The sequence below is a fragment of the Herpailurus yagouaroundi genome, unplaced genomic scaffold (assembly GCF_014898765.1).
Source record: "Herpailurus yagouaroundi ecotype Mexico unplaced genomic scaffold, PumYag 203, whole genome shotgun sequence".
NCBI lineage: Eukaryota > Metazoa > Chordata > Mammalia > Carnivora > Felidae > Herpailurus > Herpailurus yagouaroundi.
Window position 1 is genome coordinate 13,723,105 of NW_024412434.1, and position 23,925 is coordinate 13,747,029.

A 23,925-nucleotide genomic window follows, 5' to 3' on the forward strand; every position below is an offset into this window, starting at 1 on the left:
TCTATGGTATTTTGTTATAACAGCCCTAGCAGATGAAGACATCCCTGCTCTCGTACCTTTCAAAGGTAAGCCTCGTGATGAAATTAAAATGTGACGAATTCAAGCATATACATTTTATTTTATTATTACTTTTTAAAATATTTTGTTTTTAATGTTTATTTTTGAGAGACAGAGTGAGAGTGGGGAGGGGCAGAGAGAGAGAGAGGGAGAGGGAGACACAGAATCTGAAGCAGGCTCCAGGCTCTGGGCTGTCAGCACAGAGCTTGACATGGGGCTTGAACCCATGAACTGTGAGATCATGACCTGAGCCGAAGTCGGATGCTTAACCAACTGAGCCACCCAGGTGCCCCAAGCATATACATTTTAAAGCAAGATATTCTTGCATTCGTTTATGAGTATTTAAAAATTGTTTTAAGCTGTATACTAATAAAAGGATTTCTTAAGATTTACTTCCTAGATACTGTTTTTCTAACCTTTATCAAACATATTCTTACTGTAAGAGTGCAAGTAGTTTTATCGTTCCCCTATTGAGCTTAACTTAACTGGCCAGGTCTAAGATGGGGAAAATGTAGTGTAAAATTTTCAAAACTGGGCAAGCATCCTGTTATACAAGCATTTTTTTGTTCCCTTCTACTTCCTCAACAAGAGTAGGGGGTTAGGGAAGAGAAGTGTGAGATGCCTAAGAAAATAAGGTTTCATGCAAGAGAAAGCAATAGTGGTAGAGGAAAAACATTTAAAAGATAGCGAACAGAAGCAACATAGGACTAGAAGGTAAGACACTGGTGGAAAGAGAAAGGAGATTTTAAGCCTTTTTGCCTTTAAAAACATCTCAGTTGGGAAAGGAACCCCAATTAGAAATGGACTAAGTGGATAAACGGCACTTCCCTTAAGACCATGATTGCCCATTATTAATTCTACCAATCTGCCTATTTTATGGTATTTTGCCTGTAAATCTTCATTAGAAGTGTAGTTTTTGTGTTGGTCTGAATTCCATTTCTGCTTTACCTCTGTCATAAAGGACAATCTAGACAACGCACTAGATTTGCCCCTTCTCCTATAACTTTATGTTGGCGGTATCATGAAATGCATGGAACAGGGGCCATAATCAATAAATCAGTCTTCAAATATGTTCTTAGTTTTCAGTATGGGAGGGGGACTAAAAACGTGGATGTTTCGCGGGAAATTTATAATTAGTATGTTCCAGGTACACGCGCGATGCCTATGTGCTTTAATCTGTGTGCTTCTCAGTGAGCGCGAGCTACAGAAACGCTTTTCTCACAGGCCCGTATCTGGGGCGCCCGGCTTCCCTACTTCCGGCTCCGCCCACCCACCCGCGGTTGCTAGGAGACGTGATGTCACCGGAAGCGAGGCCTGGGATTGGCTGAAGCGAGGGGAAGCCTCTCCTCCTCGGCAACCACGGCGCCCGGCGTTGGCTTCACAGCTGTTTGTAGGCCTAGGGGTGAGGGTCTGCGGAAGGTAGAGCCTCCTGCGGCCCCGCCCGCCCTCCCGCCGCTGAATCCGCAGGCTCCTGCCGCCCTGCCTCGCCCAGCTTTGCCCTGCCGCTGGGGCGGACCGCCGGGCGGGCTTCTCCGGTGCGGCTGCCCGTGCTTCTGACTGACAGGCACTGTTCCCACAGCCCGTGGAGCCCGCCACGTCCCCGGTCTCGGCCGACGGCACATTGAGGCGGGTGACCTTTCCAAGCCCAGCGCGATGACGGCTACCTGCTCCCGGCTGGCCCGGCTTCCTCGGCGCCGCTGGCGTCGGCTTGTGCGGTTCCCGCCGCCGCCGCCACTACTGTTGCTGCTGCTGCTGCTGCTGGCGGCTGTAGGGCCGGCACACGGCTGGGAGAGTGGAGACCTGGAGTTATTTGACTTGGTGGAGGAGGTGCAGCTCAACTTCTACCAGTTCCTCGGAGTGGAGCAGGTAAGCGGGGCCGCCGGCCGGCCCAAATGCTGCGCTTCCTTTGGCCGCTTGAGGAAAGAAACGTGCAGGTCGGGGCGGAAGGGAGGGGGTGGGGAGGGCTTTGACCCGCTTTCCTCGGAGGGAGCCGGGCACCGCGGCCAGGGCTTGGTTAGCCTGGGTTCTGGCTGTCCTCCTCTGCTCGGCCCACCGGGGTCTCTTCGGAACCCTGACCGCAGGATTTGTCCCCCTCCCCCAGTGCCTCTTCGCCGTGCTCCTCTTGATCCGGTCTCAGTGACAGGTTGGACGGTGCCCCTGGGCTGGTGATACCTTCTCTTTCCTCTGCCATTCTGCGGAGGATCCTTCCACCCAGCTGTGCTGGAGGAAGAAGGAAGAATGGTATAAGTAGACCTTTGACACCTTTCCTTTCTTGGCCCCTGAATGTGGAAAGAAAGCCATGTCTCCCCTAAATTTTCACCTACCCGGTTACACTTTTTATTTTAGCTGCTGCCTTGCTTCTTCCTTTCCGGGAAGATTAGGAATGCATTTTGGTTGGCGTCCGTGTGGCAGAAGTTTTTCTTGCGCTGTACTTTGGACTTTTTAGCCTGTTGGATAGGGGTGCGTATCACAATTTGGAAACCTGGAGGATCTTGAAACCTCCACCGTGTTGGTCCTGGAATTAGATTAGAGGGATCTATTAAGTTTTCTGGGCATTGGAGGCACTTTGGGTGCTACAGGAAGAGAAGCCCTACCAGCAGCACAGGATCGTTTTCTTTCTTTTTCTCTTCCTTTTCTTTTTTAGCTTGAGACTAACTTGTAAGGTCCGTTTGTTGATCTTTACCTCCTACCTAGGGAGTCGTGAGTGAGCTTGTATATCCAATCTCTATCTGAAACCTACTGTCAAATAAAATGACATTTCACTGATTTAAGGATTATGGGGTGAAAGATAGGATTTCACACGATCTGACTGAACCCTTCAAAAAATGCTGTGAATAGTTATGTGGGTTAAAAAAAATAAGGTTTGCCAATAATTGTCATCAAGGTACACTTCACATGACTAGGTATGAAACGTACATTTTCCTCCTATAGGTTATCATAAATTTGTATGACCTGTTGAACTTAACACTAAATGGAAATTTACGTTTAAATGAAATATGATGGAATATAAAATTTTGCCATGCCACCATGATTTTAACGATTTCATTTGTGTAAGAGTTATAAAGCGTAAGCATTCACACTTCAGATTCTTACATGCAAGTAATTATGTGATGTCTGTCTATATTCATTATCTTCACTTGGTGCCAGTTCCTACTTATGGAGACAAAATATACCTCATTTTCAGAGTAAATGATCATACATTATGTTTAAAAATCATTAGTGAAAATATAACTCTGAAGACTTTTAAGAATGCCTTAAAAATCAAGAATATTTTTTACAATTTATCATGATTGGTTAAACTCTGTACAGGGTTATATATAACCTGTTATATGTAACCTGTCCAAAGTTATGAAGATGCTTTCCAGTTACACAAGGAAAATTAAGCCCCTTTAAAAGACTACAGAAATTTAGTAGCAGTAGTTTAAAATTTAGATTATATAATCTAGCTTGCATGTGAACCCTCATAAAATTTTCATTTATAATTTCATGCAGTTTAATTTCAGAGTTAATTAGGCAGTGTGAACAACCAGAGCACTTAACTATATCGGCAAAGATGGGAAAATAAAGAAGCATAGATAATCAAGAAGTTTCTATGTGAAGGTAGAATTTGAAAAGAAGGATCCTGAAAATTGTTTTCATCTGTGTTTCTCTATCTAGTTGTGTTGAATTGGAAAGAATGACAGAAGAAATTTTATTCTACCCAAGCAGAGACACTGATTGGAAGAAGTTCCTTACATTACATTGAAGCTTAACTTTCTTGGAAGACTTTCAGGGGAGCAGAAGTTTGGTAGAGACAAATGCAACCTCTTTTCGGTCCTGAATGTGTAATTTTCAGAGCCAATCAATCTTTTGGTGACTAGCCAGACATGAGGGACCAGGACAAAGTAGACAGGTTACTCAGAGTTGCAACCTGGCTGTATACACTCATCAGTTTTGTTGTCTATTCAACAGAGATTTATTTGGTGCCCGCTGAATTTTAAGCACTAGTCTAGTATATAAAACAAAACCGCCTAGCCTCATGAAACTTACTTTTTAGTGGGGGGGGGGGGGAATTAATGGTAAACGGCCAAACAAGTAAATATAAATGTCAGGAGGTCAGAAAAGGCCTCTGAAGGAGGAAGGGAGTGAGTCGTGTTCACAAGTTGGGGAAGAACATTCAAGAAAGGCAGGCCCTAAATGCTAAGACCTTGAGGCAAGAGCCTGCATGATGTTTGAGGAATAGCAAGGCAGCCAGCGTGGCTGGAGCAGGGTGAACCAGGGGGACGGTAATAGGAGATGAGATCAGAGTCATGGACTTTGGCTATTACTTATAAGTAGGTTGAGGATCCATGTTGGAGAGTTGAACAGAAGAGGTACATGATTTGACTTAAATTTCAGAATGATGGTCACGTTGAGGATCGTTTGTATATATGTCGTTTCTTAGTGGGATACTTTGTGGTATGGAATGTAGGAATGAATCTGGTCACATTCTGGATTTAATTTGAACAACGTGCTGACAGAATTTTACTGATTGTTTGAATGTGGGATATGAGAAAGAAAAAGTTGAGGATAATTCTAAAGCTTTTGGCCTCAGTAACTAAATAAAATACTTGTCTAACTGCAGGTGCTATCTACTGAGACGGAGAAGCCTGGTATAGAAGCAGGTCTGGTTGGGGGAACATCAGAAATTTGGTTTGGGTCATGCTAAATTTAAGGTGTCTTTTAAACATTCAAGTGGACCTGGCATATAGACAGTTGGTTATGTAAGTCTGGAGTTACCAGGAAAAAGTTCCAAACTTTGAGTCAGGGAGAGGTGGGAGAACCAGCAAAGGAGATGGAGAAGGACCAGCCAGTGAAGGAGGAGGCAAACCAAGAAAAAGATGGTCTCTTTCAAGTCAAGTAAAGAGAGTATTTTAAAGAGGAGAAAATGATCAAGTGGGAGAAATGCTGATGTGATTAAAATAAGGTGAGTTCGGAGAATTGACTGTTGAATATGACAGTGTGGAGACCATTGGCTACATCAGCAGGAGCTGTTTGGGTGTGGTGGTGAGATCAGTAGCCTGGTTAGTTTGGGTTTAGGAGAGAAAGAAGGACAAGAATTGGAGACAGTCAATATAAATTGTTTTTTGTGATATCCATATGCCGATTAGAAGCCAGGGGTGATAGAGACTGAATGTAGCATCCATTTTATCCCCTTTTCCACCAGCTCTAAAATAGTTGGCTCAGTCACTGTCTGAACTCTGTAGTTGGAATGACTGATGACTTTTAGAACTTGACTAGGCCAGTTTCTGACTTATAACCTTGGACAGTTAGTTGCCTCATTTTTAGGACAAATGGTATGGTATCTTTATTTACTTCATAGTTAGGTACATAGTAGACACTTAAATATTATCTTGTATAGAAATGTGCAGAGATGGAAGGAGAAGAGTTGTGAAAAGAGAAACTTTTGATTGGAAGCAGTACCATGACCCATTTTACAGTGAAACTGTAGTTATAAATGTTTTTAAAAACCTTTTTTTGTTTTCATCAAAACACTTGTGAAAGTGAGTTCTATATTAATGAGTGTGAGAAATGATTCCTGTGTTTTAAGTTTTTATTTACATTCCAGCTAGTTAACATACAGTGTAATATTAATTTCAGATGTACAGTTTAGTGATTCAACACTCCACAACACCCGGTGTTTATCACAAGTGTGCTCCTTAATCCCCATCACCTGTTTAAACCATCCCTCTACTCACCTTCCTTCTGTAACCATCACTTTGTTCTCTATAGTTAAGAGTCTGTTTCCTGCTTTCTCTCTTCCCCTCCCCCCCACTATGACCATTTGCTTTGTTTCTTAAATTCCACATACGGGTAAAATGATCTGGTATTTGTCTTTCACTGACTTACTTCACTTGGCATAATACTCTGTAGCTCCATCCATGTTGTTGAAAATGACAAGATTTCATCCTGTTTTATGGCTGAGTAATATTCCATTGTGTGTGTGTGTGTGTGTGTGTGTGTGTGTGTGTGTGTGTGTGTATCTCACATCTTCTTTATCCATTCATCAGCCATAGACATTTGGGCTGTTTCCACAATTTGGCTATTATAGATAATGCTGCTATGAGCATCTGGATGCAAGTATCCTTTTGAATTAGTATTTTTCTTTGGGTAAATACCTAGTAGCGCAGTTGCGGGATCATAGGGTAGTTCTATTTTTAACTTTTTGAGGAACTTCCATACTGTTTTCTACAGTGGCTGCACCAGTTTGCATTCCCACCAGCAGTGCAAAAGAGATCCTCTTTCTCCGCATCCTCGCCAACGTCTGTTGTCTGAGTTGTTAATGTTAGCCATTCTGACAGGTGTGAGGTGGTATCTCCTTGTGGTTTTGATTTGTATTTCCCTGATGATGAGTGATGTTGAGCATCTTTACATGTGCCTGTTGGCCATCTGGATGTCTTCTTTGGAAAAATGTCTTTTCATGTCTTCTGCCCATTTTTTAATTGGATTATTTGGGTTTTTGGGGGGGGAGTTTGAGAAGGTCTTTATATATTTTGGATACTAATCCTTAACCTAATATGTCATTTGCAAATATCTTCTTCCCTTCTATAGGTTGCCTTTTAGTTTTGTTGATAAATTCTTTAGTTGTACAGAAGCTTTTCATTTTGATAAAGTCCTAATGGTTTATTTTTGCTTTTATTTCACTTGTCTCAAGAGACATATCTAGTAAGAAGTTGCTACAGCTGATGTCAAAGAGGTTACTGCCTGTATTCTCCTCTAGGATTTTTAATGGGTCTTACATTTGGGTCTTGAATCCATTTTGAATTTAGTTTTGTGTATGGTGCAAGAAAGTAGTTTAGTTTCATTCTTCTCCATGTTGCTGTCCAGTTTTCCCAACACCATTTGTTGAAGAGACTGTCTTTTTTCCATTGGATATTCTTTCCTGCTTTGTTGTGTATTAATTGCCCATATAGTTGTGGATTCATTCCTGGGTTTTCTGTTCCATCGACCTATGTGTTTATTTTTGTGCCAGTACCATATTGTCTTGGTCACTACAGCTTTGTAATATGACACAAAGTCCAGAACTGTGATGTCTCTAGCTTTGCTTTTCTTCTTCAGGATTGCTTTGGCTATTCGGGGTCTTTTGTGGTCTCATACAAATTTTAGGATTGTTTGTCCTAGCTCTGTGAAAAAATGCTGGTGTTATTTTGATAGGAATTGCATTAAATATGTAGATAGCTTTGGGTAGTGTAGGCTTTTTAACAATATTTGTTCTTCCACTCCATGGGCATGGAATGTCTCCATTTCTTTGTGTCTTTTTCAGTTTCTTTCAACAGTGTTTTATTGTTTTAAGAGTCTTTCACCTCTTGGGTTAGGTATATTCCTAGGTATCTTATGGGTTTTGGTGCAGTTGTAAATTGGATTGATTTCTTGGTTTTTCTTTCTGCTGCTTCATTATTGGTCTATAGAAATGCAACATATTTTGTGCATTGATTTTCGTATCCTGAGACTTTACTGAATTCATGTATCAGTTCTAGCTATTTTTTGGTGGAGGCTTTCAGGTTTTCTATATAGAGTCATATCATCTGCAAATAGTGGAACTTTTACTTCTTCCTTACGATTTAGATGCCTTTATTTCTTTTTGTTGTCTGATTGCTATGGCTAGGATTTCCAATACTTTGTGTTTTTTTTTAATGTTTATTTATTTTTGAGACAGAGAGAGACAGACCATGAGCAGGGGAGGGTCAGAGAGAGAGGGAGACACAGAATCCGAAGCAGGCTCCAGGCTCTGAGCTGTCAGCACAGAGCCTGACGCAGGGCTCAAACTCACGGACTGTGAGATTATGACCTGAGCTGAAGTGGGACATTTAACCAACTGAGCCACCCAGGCGCCTCCCCAATACTTTGTTAAATAACCGTGGTGGAGGGGACATCCTTGTCTTGTTCCTGACCATAGAGAGAAAACTCTGTTTTTCTCCACTGAGGATAGTATTAGCTGTGGGTTTTTTATATATGACCTTTATGATGTTGAAGTATGTTCCCTCTAACCTACTTTGTTGAAGGTTTTTATCATGAATAGATGTACTTTGTCTAGTGCTTTTTCTGCATATACTGAAAGGATCATATGGTTCTTATCCTTTCTTTTATTAATGTGGTATATCACATGGGTTAATTTGCAAATATTGAACCACACTTGCAGCCTAGGAATAAATCCCATTTGATTGTGGTAAATGATTCTTTTAATGTGCTATTGGATTTAGTTTGCTAGTATTTTATTGAGATTTTCTGTATCCATGTTCATTAGGGATATTGGCCTATAGTTTTATTTTATTTTTTAATGTTTTTATTTATTTTTGAGACAGAGAGAGACAGAGCATGAACAGGGGAGGGTCAGAGAGAGAGGGAGACACAGAATCTGAAGCAGGCTCCAGGCTCTGGGCTGTCAGCACAGAACCCAATGCGGGGCTCGAACTCACAGACTGTGAGATCATGACCTGAGCTGAAGTTGGACGCCCAATTGACTGAGCCACCCAGGTGCCCCTATAGTTTTCTTTTTTTTGTGGAGTCTTTGTCTGGTTTTCATATAAGGGCAATGCTGGCCTGAGAATGAATTTGAAAGTTTTCCTTCCTTTTCTATTTTTTGGAATAGTTTGAGAGTAAGTATTAACTCTTTAAACATTTAGTAAAATTTGCCTGTGAAGCCATCTAGCCCTGGACTTTTGTTTATTGGGAGATTTTTGATTACCGATTTAATTTCTTTGCTGGTTATTGACCTGTTCACGTTTTCTATGTGTTTCTTCCTGTTTCACTTTTGGTACTTTATATGTTTCTCGGAATTTATCTATTTCTTCCAGGTTGTCTAGTTTGTTGGCATATAGATTTTCATAATACTCTCTTATAATTGTTTGTATTTCTGTGGTGTTGGTTGTTATTTCTCCTCATTGTGATTTTATTTACTTAGGTCCTTTCTCTTTTCTTTTTGGTAAGTGTGGCTGGGGATTTATCAGTTAATTTTTTTTAAAGAACAACTTCCTGGTTTCGTTGATCTGGCCTATCATTTTATTTATTTTATTTTATTATTATTTTTTTTAGTTTCCATATCATTTATTTCTGCCATAATCTTTATTATTTCCTTCCTTCTGCTGGTTTTAGGCATTGTTTGTTGTTCTTTTTCTAGCTCCTTTAGGTATAAAGCTAGACTGTTTATTAGCTTTTTATCTATATTGCTATATACTTCCCTCTTCAGACCGCTTTTGCTGCATCCCAAAGATTTTGGACTGTTATGTTTCTGTTTTCATTTTTTTCCATGTATTTTTTAAATTTCTTCTTTGATTTTCTGGTTGACCCATTCATCATTTAATAGTATGTTGTTTAACCTCCATGTATTTGTGGTCTTTCCAAATTTTTTCTTGTGATTGTTCTCAAGTTTCATAGTGTTGTGGTCAGAAAATATGCATGGTATGATCTCCATCTTTTTTGTACTTGTTGAGGTTTGATTTGTGACCTAGTATGTGATCTACACATCCCATCTACACTTGAAAAGAATATGTATTCTGCTGTTTTAGGGAGGAGTGTTCTGAATATATCTGTTAAGTCCATCTGGTGTAGTGTGTCATTCAAAGCCATTGTTTCCTTGTTGATTTTCTGTTTAGATGATCTGTCCATTGATGTAAGTGGAGTATTAAAGTCCTCTACCATTATTGTATTATTATATATTATTTATTATCTATTTCCATTACGTATGTTATTGTTTTATGTATTTGGGTGCTTCCATATTGGATGCATAAATATTTACAATTGTTACATCTTTTTGTTGGATTGTCCCCTTTATCATGGTACAGTTCTTATATACAGTTCTTACAACTCTTGTTATAGTCTTTGTTTTAGAATCTAGTTTGTCTGATATTAGTATTGCTACTCTGGATTTTTTTTTTTTTTTGACATCCATTTGCATGGTAAATGTTTTTCCTTCCCCTCACTTTCAATCTGCAGGTGTCTTTATGTCTAAAATGAACCTCTTGTAGGCAGCATATAGCTGGGTCTTGGTTTTTTTGTTTTTTGTTTTTGTTTTTTTTAATCCATTCTGATACTCTGTCTTTTGATTGAGGCATTTAGTCCATTTGCATTCAGAGTAGTTAATGATAAATATGTATTTAATGCCATTTTATTACTTGTTTTGTCATTGTTTATGGAGATTTTCTCTGTTCCTTTCTTGTCTTTGTCACTTTTGGCCTTTCCTTTCAGACAGTCCCCTTTGGTCTTTCCGCTCAGACAGTCCCCTTTAATATTTCTTGCAGGGCTGGTTTAGTGGTCATGATTTCCTTCAGATTTTGTGTATCTGGGAAAATCTTTATCTCTCCTTCTATTCTGAATGTTCTTGGCTACAGACTTCCCACTCAGTGCTTTGAATATATCATGCCACCCCCTTCTGGCTTGCCAAGTTTTGGTTGAGAAATCTCCAGTTAGGCTTATGGGTTTCTCTTGTAAGTTAAGGACTTATTTTGTCATGCTGCTTTTAAGATATTTTCTTTATAAAAATTTTTCTTTATCACTGTATTTTGCAAATTAAAATAAGTTTATTTTTGAGAGAGAGAGAGAGTGAGGGAGGGGCAGAGAGAGGAAAGAGAGAGGATCCCAAGCAGGCCCCCCACTTTAAGTGCAGAGCCCGATGTGGGGCTCAGACTCACGAATCCGTGAGACCATAACCTGAGCTGAAATCAAGAGTTGGACACCTGCACCCCGCATGAGCATCCCATATATTTTGCAAATTTAATTATAATAGGTCTTGGTGTTGGCCAGCTTTTGTTGATTTTGATGGAAGTTCTCTGTGCCTCCTGGATGTGTGTGTTTCCTTCCCCAGACTAAGGAAGTTTTCAGCGATTTTTTCCTCAAATTTTCTGCCCCCTTTTTATCTCTCTTCTTCTGGCACTCCTGTGATATGAATATTATTACATTTGGTGGAGTCACTGAGTTTCCTAAGCCTATTCTTGTGTTCCATAATTATTCTTTCTCTCTTTTGTTTAGCTTCATTATTTTCCATTTTTCTGTCTTCTATATCATTTATTCATTCTTTTGCTTCTTCCGGCCTTGTGTTCATCGCATCAAGCCTTTTTCCAGTCTCAGTTATTGCAGTTTTTCACTTCTGACTGATTCTTTTTTAACTCTTTTATCCCTGTGGTTGGTAAGGGTCTCCCTGAAGTCTTCTTGTCTCAAGCCCAGCTGTAATGATTACTGTGTTTTAAGTAACAGCATAGTATTCTGTTTTAAGAGCTAAATGTTTGGATTTCTAACTTATATTTACTGAAATTTTGAAGAGTGTCATTAGGACTTAATTAGAAACTTAATCTAGAATTTGGATCTCATTCAAATCCTTGTTAACATTAAATTAGGTAGAGGGGAGCCTGGGTGGCTCAGTTGGTTAAGTGTCCAACTTAGGCTCAGGTCATGATCTTGTGGTTTGTGAGTTTCAGCCCCACATTGGGTTTTGTGCTGACAGCTCAGAGCTTGGAGCCTGCTTCAGATTCTGTTTCCCTCTTTCTCTGCCCGTCCCCCACTCATGCTCTGTCTCTCTCTGTCTCTCAAAAGTAAATAAAAACATGAAAAAAAGGTAAGTAAGGTTAGGATTCAACAATTCATTTAGTAGGTGTTTCTGCTTAATATCATCCATGAACTGCAATCTCATTTGTAATTGGGCATGTTGCAAAAGCAAGGGTATGCCACATTCTACATTTCTGGTTAGAGAGAATATGTGTTTCATTATTAGACACCCATTTTAGTGCCAGTGAGGCAGTAAGCATTAAGTTCTGTGTAGCTACACAGTCAGCTAATAGAATTTGAATTGTTAAAGGTAAAGAGTAATTGTTGAGGATAAGAGTCTGAGGTTAAGAATTAAATAAAGGGTATCATAGTATAAACAGCAGTATTAAAATGGAAAAGAAGCAATATTAAAATGCTGCTGAGCGCAAACACTAAATTCTAAGAGGGAATAATTTCCTTAGTTAAACAAATTCTGGAACACACACAACTCCTGATTATTAAAGGCACAATAATTTTAAAAAGCTACTTTACTGAGTCTTTACTGTGGCATGTATAATGAGCAGTAGTCAAAACAAGTTAAGACCAGAAAGATCATTGTCATTTACTGGGAAGGTCCAAAGAGATCTAGGGAAATCATAGGGTACATCTACATGCCTACGAAGGAAGGTAGAGACTTCTTATTTCCAGTCAATTTTTAAGGACTTTATTCATGCCACATTAAAATGGATCAAGATAAGGATACTATCCGATGACCATTTATACATTATACATTTATACATTACCAGGAAGCCTCTGACTTTTTGTAATTAAAAAATATTGCAAATCTTATATGACCACACTTTTAGTTAACAGATAAAAAATTAGTATTTAGGTTCTTTTCTGACTTTAAGTGGTGTTTTGGTTAATAGTTGTTTCTAAATTCGATTTGAGAAAGTTAACATGTACGTATAATGTAGCTGGAAATTGTGATTTTACTTGTAGAGATTATATCATATCTTACGGTATTTTTAAATGGATCTTTAATTTATGATGGGAAATAGACTTCTTGTGTTTAAAGCATTTTAGCTTAGACATTTAAATGACTGCCATGCTGTGTAAGATCTGTAGTAGTTCACAGAATTAATGTGTGACTTTTTATATCATGCCTTTAGAAGTAGCATATGAGGTTTAACTTAGAGCAAATTAGATTGATCTTAAATTAGTTGTGGGAAGTGTCAGAGGTTTTCAGTAATGCTGCCATCTCTCAAACTATTGTTGAAACCACTTATTTTGAATCACCTTCAAAGCCTGCAGCCTATTTGGCAGATTATTCTCAATAGTAGTAAGTCTTTAAGATGGATTTGATTTTTAGCTATACCTAATAGTCATTTGGAGCTAAGTTCAGTGACTAAATTGGGTTAGCAAGCTTGGCTAAATACAGTTTGGACTGATAAAAAGATCTGAATATAAATTTAATGTAAGGTTCATAAACTGATTTAAGGACTGTTCTCAAAGAATTGTTCCAGAGAAGTTTGGAGCAATATCTACATGAAGTAAATCTATATAGCCTTACAAAGTAACAATGTATTCTAGTAAATGACTTTTAGAATGCTTATTACTTTGTGGGTAGCAAATTTTTAAAAGATTTTTACCTACAGGAGAAAAATATATAAAGATTACCTTAATTTTAGAGAGGTAGAAAAATAGAGCTAGAAGAAAATAATTTGCCTGCTTTTAGTATTAAGAAAAGTATTCACATAATATTCATATAATACTTCTATAACAAAGCTTGTTACAGCAGAGTGACAGAGGAATCAGAGTAAGTGTTAGGGATAGGGACAATAGCTGGCAATACCACTGAGGTGAGAAAGTAGGAAATACATGGGGGGGGGGGGGGATTGGAAAAATGCATAAATTACAAATAAAAATGGTGATGGTGTAATATCTCCATCTTGTGGCCTTCTTTGGATATTGTCAGTAAAAATGTTGAGGGGTTGTGTTTTCACAACTGTAGGCATAAGTAAAAATAAAATTTGAGTCAGGTGAAAATAAAACATGGGTCAGAGATTTTTGCAGTGTTTTGGGTGAACCTTTAAAACCAAGCTTCCCAACTGGTGTGCTACAAGCAACTGTGCTTAGATAATGGTGTTTTCCCTTGGGTGGCCTTAACAGTTTACTCCAATGTGTCTTTACAAATACAATTTTCTATGAAATGCCATGAAATAAGAAAGATTGGAAAAGCACTGTGAAGGCACATAGCTCTGATTTTTTCTTCCAGGGGAAAATTTGTAAGCCTGTGTGTGTGTGTGTGTGTGTGTGTGTGTGTGTGTGTGTGTGTGTGTATGCAGATATGCACACACATACGTATGTATAATAGATGTGTAACATTAGCCTTACTAAAATCTTTGCTATACTAAAGATCCTTATTTAGCTCTCATAGATGCAAAAGCATTATTTATAGTATCAGTGTGAAAATCGGAATATTAAAGGAATCAGTAAGTCTGACGAATTCGTGTCCTTCAGATACTTGGTTACTTACTCATTCTTGATGATGGAATAACCATTAAACATTGCCATGGTTTGCAGTAACACAAAGAATTTGTACTAATCCTCTGTGTGAAGGGAATACAAATAACTTTGGATATATAAATATAAAAATTCTGAGTAGGAGTGCCTGGGTGGCTCAGTCAGTTAAGCATCTGACTTTGGCTCAGGTCATGATCTCGTGGTCCGTGAGTTCGAGCCCCGCGTCGGGTTCTGTGCTGGCAGCTCAGAGCTTGGAGCCTGTTTCACATTCTGTGTCTCCCTCTCTCTCTGACCCTCCCGCGTTCATGCTCTGTCTCTCTCTGTCTCAAAAATAAATAAACGTTTAAAAAAATTTAAAAAAAAATTCTGAGTAGCCTAAAGTAATATTTGTGACACTGGGAGATAGGTAATATTTTACTTAAAAATCCTGACCTATATTTCAAATTTTTGGCATTTGACACTTTTTCAAGCCACTGATCCCTTAGAGCAGCACTGTTCAATAGATGTATAATATAAGCCACATATGGAATTTTATATTTTCTGAAAGCTACATTTAAAAAGTAAACAAGGGGGCGCCTGGGTGCCTCAGTCGGTTAAGCGTCCGACTTCAGCTCTGGTCATGATCTCGTGGTTCGTGGGTTTTAGTCCTGCGTCAGGCTCCATGCTGACAGCTCAGAGCCTGGAGCCTGCTTTGGATTCTGTGTCTCTCTCTCTCTCTGCCCCTCCCCTGCTTGCACTCTGTCTCTCTCTAAAAGAAATAAACATTAAAAAAATTTTTTTAAGTGAAAAAGAAACATTAAAATAATTTTGATAGTATCTTAATCCAGTGTATCAAAAATATTTTAACATGTAATCACATTTTAAATGATCATTAATGGGGCGCCTGGGTGGCGCAGTCGGTTAAGCGTCCGACTTCAGCCAGGTCACGATCTCGTGGTCCGTGAGTTCGAGCCCTGCGTCGGGCTCTGGGCTGATGGCTCAGAGCCTGGAGCCTGTTTCTGATTCTGTGTCTCCCTCTCTCTCTGCCCCTCCCCCGTTCATGCTCTGTCTCTCTCTGTCCCAAAAATAAATAAACGTTGAAAAAAAAATTTTTAAATGATCATTAATGAGATAGTTCACATTGTGGCTTTTTTACTGTCTTCAAAATCTGGTATGTATTTTACATTTATACTTCTATTATACTTCAGATACTAAACTTTGATAGAAAATACTTGATCTGCATGAGGTTTCATAAAATGTACAGCTAACAAGTAGATTCATGTACTCATTTTTCCAAGCATCCTTAAAAGCTTTCCAGTAACTGAATCAAATACATTTTAAATTTAAATGTAAATTAATCAAATAAAATTAAAAATTTGGTTTCTGCATTGTAACAGCATGTTTTAAGTGCTCAAATGTGGCTAATGGCTACCACTTTGGAAAGTGCAGGTTTAGAGAATTAGCATTTCTGTGTTGTAGAGATAGATTTAAATATTTTTGGATAAAATCACTAATTACTATTTCCATTTTGTCAGGATATAGTTTGTAGTTTTCTTTTTTTTCTTTCTTTTCTTTTTTCTTTTTTTGCATTTTAACTGAGCATAGTTTTTGTTGCTTTATTTTGTTTTTAGATTGTTTGAGTTGTGGTAAATCTCATTTTCCTAGTTAGTTATCTGTACATTTTTCCATTCTTTTCTTTGGCCTATAAAGGCTATCAGTATAGTCGTGCTGCTTTTCTAAGGACGGTGGGTTCTGAACGTCCATGCATAGAGGCCTGCCTACTAATAAGGGTGTTTTAAAGTAATCAATCTAATTCAAATTGGTTATTTACTTTTGCTGATTTGCCTGTTTGATAATTCTTCAAGTATTATTAACTTAATGGATTGTCTTCAATGTTGCTTTAACCAGGAATTCACCAGTGTTCTGTAATTTTAACCTTTGCTCATTCTTTCTATTTATTTTGAAACTCATCCATCAAATGTGTTGTTAGCTATGAAACAGTCAACTGTATTCTCTACTGGCATCTATTTTGATTATTTTGTCTTTTTATTAAATGATTTTCAAAGGAGATTTCTAGATGCACCTCTGTTCGTTTGCCAGTATTTTGGCTCTTTAAATATCAATCACGGATTCCAAATAATCCTGTTTTGCTAGATGCCTCTGCCTCCTCTACATAGTTCCTAATAAGTATTTCTTTCCTTTAGACTGAATAATTAATTGTTGATCTTTTTGACTTTACCTTTCATAATTTCATACACAGTTGAGGAAAAGAAGTAGATCTTAATGTTGATGATTCTCATATCTAGCTATTGTTGTTTTAAATAATCTTGGTACAAGAAGGAAATTACACTGAGGTCAGAGATGTTAAGAATTCTATGTTGAGTGAAAAAAACCCAACAAAAACAAAAATGAAAAAACCAATAATAGAATCCTGAAGTTGGAAGAGATCTCACCAGTATCTAGCCTATTTCCTCATATAGGACTCTCTTCTATAGGTCTCCCAACAGATGGTCACCCACCCTGTTTTATTTATGTCTAACAGTGGGGTTATGAAACAACCTGTTAAGTTTTTAGATAATAGTACTCAGTGGAAATGTTGTTATGTAAAGCCAAAATCATAATTCTTATATCTAATTTCAGCTTCATTTGCATTTTTCCTTTGGAGCTCCCCTGAATATATATTCCCTCTAAATTATTGTTCTGAAATGCCTTAAAATAAAATGCACAAGGAAAATAGTTACTTGTTGATTCTCTCTACAATCGTAGGGTTACTTAAAAAAACACATACACACAATTCTTTGTATGTCAGTTATACCTCAATAAAGCTATTACAAAGAAAATATACAGGCAACCTTGGGGTCTTCTTGTTTTCATGGTCTTTAGATATGTACCACATCCACCCTAGAGAAGACCTAAGCCACCATAGTTATGTTTTCTTGGAATTACATCCAGCATGATTTGAGATGACTATAAATGATTTGCTGGGCTCATCAAAGTCAGCAACAGAACATTTCTAAAAGTTGAAAACATGATATGATTTGGGGAATGCCAGCCTTGATAATATGGACCACAAGATTAATTTAATTAAAATTGTACCCAGACGTTGTTACAGAGTCCTAAAGCAGGACCCATGTGTGCAGTTGTGCGGGTTGTGTGTCTACTTCAGACTTCCTATCATTGTGATACAAAAATCTTTTAGACTTGGAGATTATTATAAAGAACTACACATAGGTAGTTCAACTTGAAGGAAGTGGTTTCTCTTTCATGATTAAAATGTTATTTTTCTTTCAATAGTATTTTAGTTTTTAAGTTCATCTTGAGTGGGAGTTTCTCCTTTCTATGCAGCCCTCCCTAGGGGCTTCACTGTGGCTTTTACTCCTATAGGCAGCTTAGGGCTCCCTCCTGAGGTTATATTAGGGCCACTGCAGATCCAGCTACCAGCCCTGCGGATCGCTTACCCTGGTCTCGGCTGCGGGGCCGAAACCATGGCGTCTTACCATCTAGGATACGTGATATTTTATAAGTCGTAGCCTCAGGTAGTCGCCTTTTCACTTTTTACCTTTTTCCCCCCACAGGTGGTAGAGTCCACTGCAACTCTTGGTTTCAAGCACTGAGCCTGGCTCTGATCCCAGGCCTTTTGTAGAGAATGTTTAGTCCTCATTACTCTTTGAGAGTCCGTTTTCTCATGTACTGCCTACTTGTAGGTATGGAGTCCGGAGTCCGGTAGGACTATACCTTAAGCTCTAATTGGGGCTACAAGTTTCCATTTGTTTTTGTCTACAGAGATACTTAACTAGGTTTTATCATGGCTATGTGTTGGTAGTTTGCTCTTTTTAAATCGTATCATTGGTATGTATTTGGAGTGGGGTTAGGGAGGAAGTCCCTCAAGTTCTTGCAGTGCCACTTTAACCCTGGAATATTTTTAAAAGCTTCATTTCTTTTATAATAATTATTATTTTTAATGCCAGTTTTCCTGTTACCTAAGAACATTTAACCATTTATCTTCCAGAACTATAATCAGGCCTATTATTCACAGCACTATAAAAGACTATTAGGTATTGAAAGGGACAGTAGACAGTTCACTTTCTGACCACTATTCCTGGATTTTATTCCAAGTCTGGGTGCTAAAACAGTCAAGTAACATTTCTGAAGTACTTGAATCTCACAAGGTTTTGAATATGGTAATAAGTAGATTCTGTGACCTCAGAGTGATGCATATGGTCCTGTTATTAGAGATGCTCAGAGGAGAGTTCTCAACTTTGTCTTGAACCTTAGCGAGAAAAATATGCCAGGTGGAGAGAAAGATAGTGAAAGTCAAGATACATGTCATCAAAACCATTGTTGGGGGAAATGAATGGTCCTAAAGTTAAATTATATGCACGTATATATGTTGGCTATAAATATATGCTACTTGCAAGCCCCTTGAATTCTTTCTCTTTCTGGGGGTGTCTGGGTGGCTCAGTCAGTTGAGCATCTGACTCTTGATTTCAGCTCAGGTCGTAATCCCAGGGGCGTGGGATCTAGACCCGCATCGTGCTCCATGTGAGTGTGAAGCCTGCTTGTGATGCTCTCTCTCTGTCCTTCTCCCCTACTTGTGCGCGCTCTCTCTTTCTAAAATAAAATAAAAAATTTTCAAAACCTCTTTCTGGGCCTAAATAACTTTATGTTCTCTTATATTCAGTCTTCAAAGATGCAAAAAACAAACCATAGGACAGTGAGAGTTAACCTCACTGAAAACTGTTTTAGTAATTAACTTGATGACAGTACTAAAATCATAGAATTTCAGTGGATATTAACTTCATGGAATTGAATGATCCTTAACCGAAGCTTCAATAAATGATTTATTTTAAGGAAAGAAGTATACAATTCAGATTTACAAGGCAAGGTAAAGAGTCCTTCATTTTGGATTCATAGCACTTAACTATAATCAGTTTACACATAATTTGAGGAGTACGTTTGTTTTGTAATTATTATATACATTTAATACTTAGTTGTTAATCTGAAGGATGTGTTTAAAGATACAAACATGGAAGGCAACCGTGGTATAATGAGCTTTTTAAAAGACGTTTCACTTACAGACAATCATTGTTGGTTTTCTGATGTGGATAACAACCCTGTCTCTGCAGCAATGTTTCTTGACCTTTGTTTTTGTGATAGCATAGAATATGCAAAACTATCTAGATTACGATACAAAACTGATAACAAAGCCTGTTTTTTATATCTGTTAATTCATTAGTTCTTTTGATAGTATTACTAATAATAGTAAAGAATTGGAAACAATCAAATTTTAACCAGAGAATGTTTCAGTAAATACTATATGTGAAAAGCACGCAACAACATGGAAGAATACTTATAATATAAGTGAAAAAAAGCTAAATACCAAGTTATATTCACATTTAGTTATAATTTTGTAGGAATTATATATGTGCACAAAAGTGGGACAGTAACATGGACTAATGGGAACAGTGAGTTGTGGGATTAGTAGAATTAATTCATTTAGGGGTGAATATTTCCTTTTAGAGTTCTGTTAATATTAGTAATATATACCCATGTACATTCTATTTCTTTGGAAAAAGAATGCTATATAATTATATCACAGATAAACTAAATTAACAACATATCTTCATATTTATTAGATAAACTGAATGGGTATTTTTAAGTTGCCTTTAACCTATAACCTATTTATAATTATGTGGGAAGTTGGACAGACAACTTTAGACCAAAAAAACCCATCCATTTATTTTGTTATTTTAAAAATATCGAATAATTTCTAATATTTATTTCAGTGAATCAAAACCTATTTCATCATAGTTTCAGATGTTAGTCACTTGAGAAATTAATAGCTTGGGTCAAAGTAGCTTTATGGTTGCAAATATACTTAGTATGGTGTGGCTATAGTTCTTCATTTTAGCAAACAAACACCATGATGTCCTAGCCAAGAAAGCCAACTAATACGTCTTGAGGATGAGACCACACTTTGATGCCTCTTAACTTTTTATTATTTTTCTGAATGTTTACACACATATATTACAGCATATTGTATATACTGTTGAACAACCAGCTACATTATAGGCTTATTATAATTTCTTCAATCCTCACAGTGCATACAGTTTAGAAGTGTGCTGTCTAGTACTGTAGCCCATAGCCACATATGACATCAGGCACATCAGGCACTTGAAATGTAGCTTGACTAAGAACATTAATTTTATATTTTATTTAATCTTGATTAACTAAAATTAAAATTTTAAAACTGAACAAGTAAAAAATATTTTCCTATTAAACACAGTTTTATAGGGGCGCCTGGGTGGCGCAGTCGGTTAAGCGTCCGACTTCAGCCAGGTCACGATCTCGTGGTCCGTGAGTTCGAGCCCCGCGTCGGGCTCTGGGCTGATGGCTCAGAGCCTGGAGCCTGTTTCTGATTCTGTGTCTCCCTCTCTCTCTGCCCCTCCCCCGTTCATGCTCTGTCTCTCTCTGTCCCAAAAATAAATAAACGTTTGAAAAAAAAATTTTTTTTAAATAAACACAGTTTTATTGTTTGGGTAGGACTACATTTCACTTTAGCCATCAAAAATTTGGCTTATTCATTGAGATGTGCTGCACATGTAAAATACACACTGGGTTTTGAAAACTTTGTAGAAAAAGTAGTGTAAAATATGTCCGTAATTTTTAATATTACATGTTGGAAAGAATATTTTTATATATTGGTGTATATAAAATATTGTTGAAATTAATTTTACCTATTTCAAAAATTTTCTCCTTTTTAATGTGACTACTAGAAAATGTAAAGTTACATGTGGCTTGCATTATATTTTTATCGGACAGTGCTGGCTTCCTGCAGGCATCAGCAAAGTATGACCTGTCCCTGGTGTAGATTTCTGGGTGGAGGAGCATGTACTTACGTTGCCCAGGGTGTAAAAGATAGTTATTGGGCTCAGGAAGAAAATGTTAAAGCTTTATTCACTTATATTTCTTTTACCCTTTAAAATTTTATGTCTTCATGTGTGTTTTATAATATACCATATATTGGTATACTCATGGCTACATGTAAGTTAGAGAATAAATATATATGAAATTTAAATATAAATATTAAAATTAAAAATTTTTTACAGATAGTTTAATGACCAAAAATATTTGGAAGCCATAGTTTAGAGGCTCCTTTAAAAGAGAAAGAGAAAGAAGGTGAAAGATACGAGGCAAGGCTTTTGGATTAATGGAGTAAGGAGCTCAGCATGTCTCCCGGGGGGGGACCCCCCCCACCAAATGATGAAACAACTATTTCAGGACTCTGAAAATTGAACAAAGGCACATGACAAATTGAGAAGCATTAATTAAAAAATAAGCTGGTGAACTTCAGGTAAAGTAAGTGGAAGTTGGTGGCATTTTTGCTCGGGATTGCACTCACCCCTCCTTCCAGTTCTGTCTGTGAGGTAGTTCTACCAAGGCAGAGCAAGTTTCCACCACTGCTGGTGGAAGAGCTGACTTGATTTGGAGTGAAGTGCAGAAAATTCTCTAGCCATTGAGTACCATCAGGAGTACTGGCTATCTCAGTGGCAAACAAATGGGGGAAGGCCAAGATCACAGCCTCCCTGAGATTGTGATCCTAGATAGAGAAAGCAGTAACCCAGCAGAGTAGTCAGAAAATTAACCAGGAGATCCAGAGAATGGGACAGTCACGTGGGCCTTGATAACATCCCACCTCTCCATTATCATCTGGAAAGCTGTGCATATCCACAAGGCTGCATGCACATTCAGGAGGGAATGGAGAAGGCCTTACCTTCACACATTCCTGACTGAACAAGAGGTCTTGTGCATGTGCAGATGAGACACAAGGGGTCAAACAGAAAGTAAGAACCTCAAAAGACTTATAAAATGCTTAAATTATGAATGTGTTCCTTTGCTGACATGCAGACCCATCATCAAAAAGTGGAAGCTTTACTGGCTTGAGATGTTTGAGCACAACCTGTAGCTAATGATTGACGAATCATTACTATGCTGAGCAAGCTTAAAAATAAAAACAAGGGAGGAAAAAAGTCCTGAGCACAGATTTCAGTAGCAGCACACTACACAGAAGACAGACTCCATAGAATAATCCCTAGCTGGTCACTAAACAAACAAAAACAGAAGAATAAGCCCCAGTGCAAGGGGGGAAATCAGAATCTAAGGTTGCTCCAGTATATTATCAAATATCCAGTCTTTGATAAAATTTGTGACACAAAAGAACATGAAAGTGACCTGTATTCAGGATAAAAAAGAAATCAATAGAAACTGTCATTAAATGGGCCCAGCTGTTGTACTTAGCAAGCAAAACTTCCAGGATGCTGTTATAAATATTTTCAAAGAAATAAAGGAAATCGTGTCTAAGGAAAAGTATGATGACAGTGATTCAGCAAGTAGAGAATATAAAAGAAAATAGAAATTAAAAAAATGAAAATTCTGGAGTTGAAAAATACATTAGCTGAGATGAAAATTCACTAGATGGGATCAACTGCAGATTTAAGATGACAAAAGAGTAAGTGAACTTGAAGACAGATTAGTAGAAGCTATTCAGTTTGTAAAACAGAAAGAAAAAAGAATAAGAAAAATAAACAGTCTCAAAAACCTGTGGGACACAATCAAGCATATCAACAATATGTGTAATGAAAATCTCAGAAGGACAAGGGAGAAAAAGAGGGAAAGTATTTTGAATGCTTCAAAATTAACCAAATTTGATAAAAAAATATTAATGTGCACATCCAGGAAGCTCAACAAACTCCAAGAAGGATCAATATAAAGATATCCATACCTAAGCAAATCACGGTAGATTTTGGCTGTAGAAAGCCAAAAATAAAGAGAAAATCTTGAAAGTAGAATTTAAAACCATACAGGATGACAGTATGATTAAAAACTGACTTCAAATCAGAAACAATGGAGACCAGAAAACAGTGTTATATTATATTCAAAGTTCTGAAAGAAAAAATGTAACCAAAAATTCTATATCCTACAAACTTAACTTTCAAAAAGAAAGCAAAATAAAGAAATTTCCAGATAAGCAGAGATTAAAGGAATTCATTGCTAGTAGATCTGCCTTACAAGAAATACTAAAGGAAGTTCTTTAGACTGAAAGGAAATGAAACCAGAGAGTAATGTGAATCTATATAGAAAATATAAATATGTAGATATACGATTACATAAAACAATAACTATAAAACTATATTATTGAGCTTTAACATATAAAGATTACTTTATATGATAGTGACAGCATAAAGAAAGGAGAAAGGAACTATAATGGAGCAATGTTTCAATATATTTTCAGTAAAAGGTTAGTATTAATCTGATGTAGATCTTGATAAGTTACAATATATATGATAATCCTTAGGCAACCATTAAGAAACTAAAAAACTGATATATATTAACTAAAAAATTAATATAGTAAAAATGCTAACAAAGTAAAATGGAGCACTAGGACATACCTATAGCTATGTAACTAAAAAGACAATAAAGAAGAAACGGGAAAAAAGACATGAGATATATAGAAAACAAATAGTAAAATGGCAGATGTAAATCCGACCGTATCAGTGACTAAATTAAATATGACTAGCTTGAAAAATAAAGTCGTAGAGAATGTCAGGCTGGATTAAAAAAAGATCCAACTGTATTCTTTCTACAATAGACACTTTAGATTCAAAGATACAAGTAGATTGAATATAAAAGGATGGTATAAGCAGTAATAATATATTAGTAATATACTGAGATTAAGCAATGTACCGATATACTGATATATTAGGCAAAATTGACTTGAAGACAAAAAATATTTCCTACTATAGATAGCGAGAGACATTTCCTAGTGATAAAAAGGACAGTTCATCAAGAATTTACAACAGTAAATTCATCAAGAATTTACAACAGTAA

At 37.3% G+C, this 23,925-nt stretch overlaps 1 protein-coding gene across 1 annotated transcript in view; it reads left to right on the forward strand.

The window, feature by feature from the left end:
- The first annotated feature begins 1,559 nt into the window (after positions 1 to 1,559).
- The window catches only part of DNAJC1 (DnaJ heat shock protein family (Hsp40) member C1), a 225,763-nt gene continuing 203,397 nt past the window's right edge, over positions 1,560 to 23,925 (forward strand). Inside the window, exon 1 of the mRNA XM_040451250.1 lies at positions 1,560 to 1,923. Within this exon, the coding sequence (XP_040307184.1) occupies positions 1,711 to 1,923 (213 nt within the window). The 5' untranslated portion in view covers positions 1,560 to 1,710. The remainder of the gene's footprint in view (positions 1,924 to 23,925) is intronic.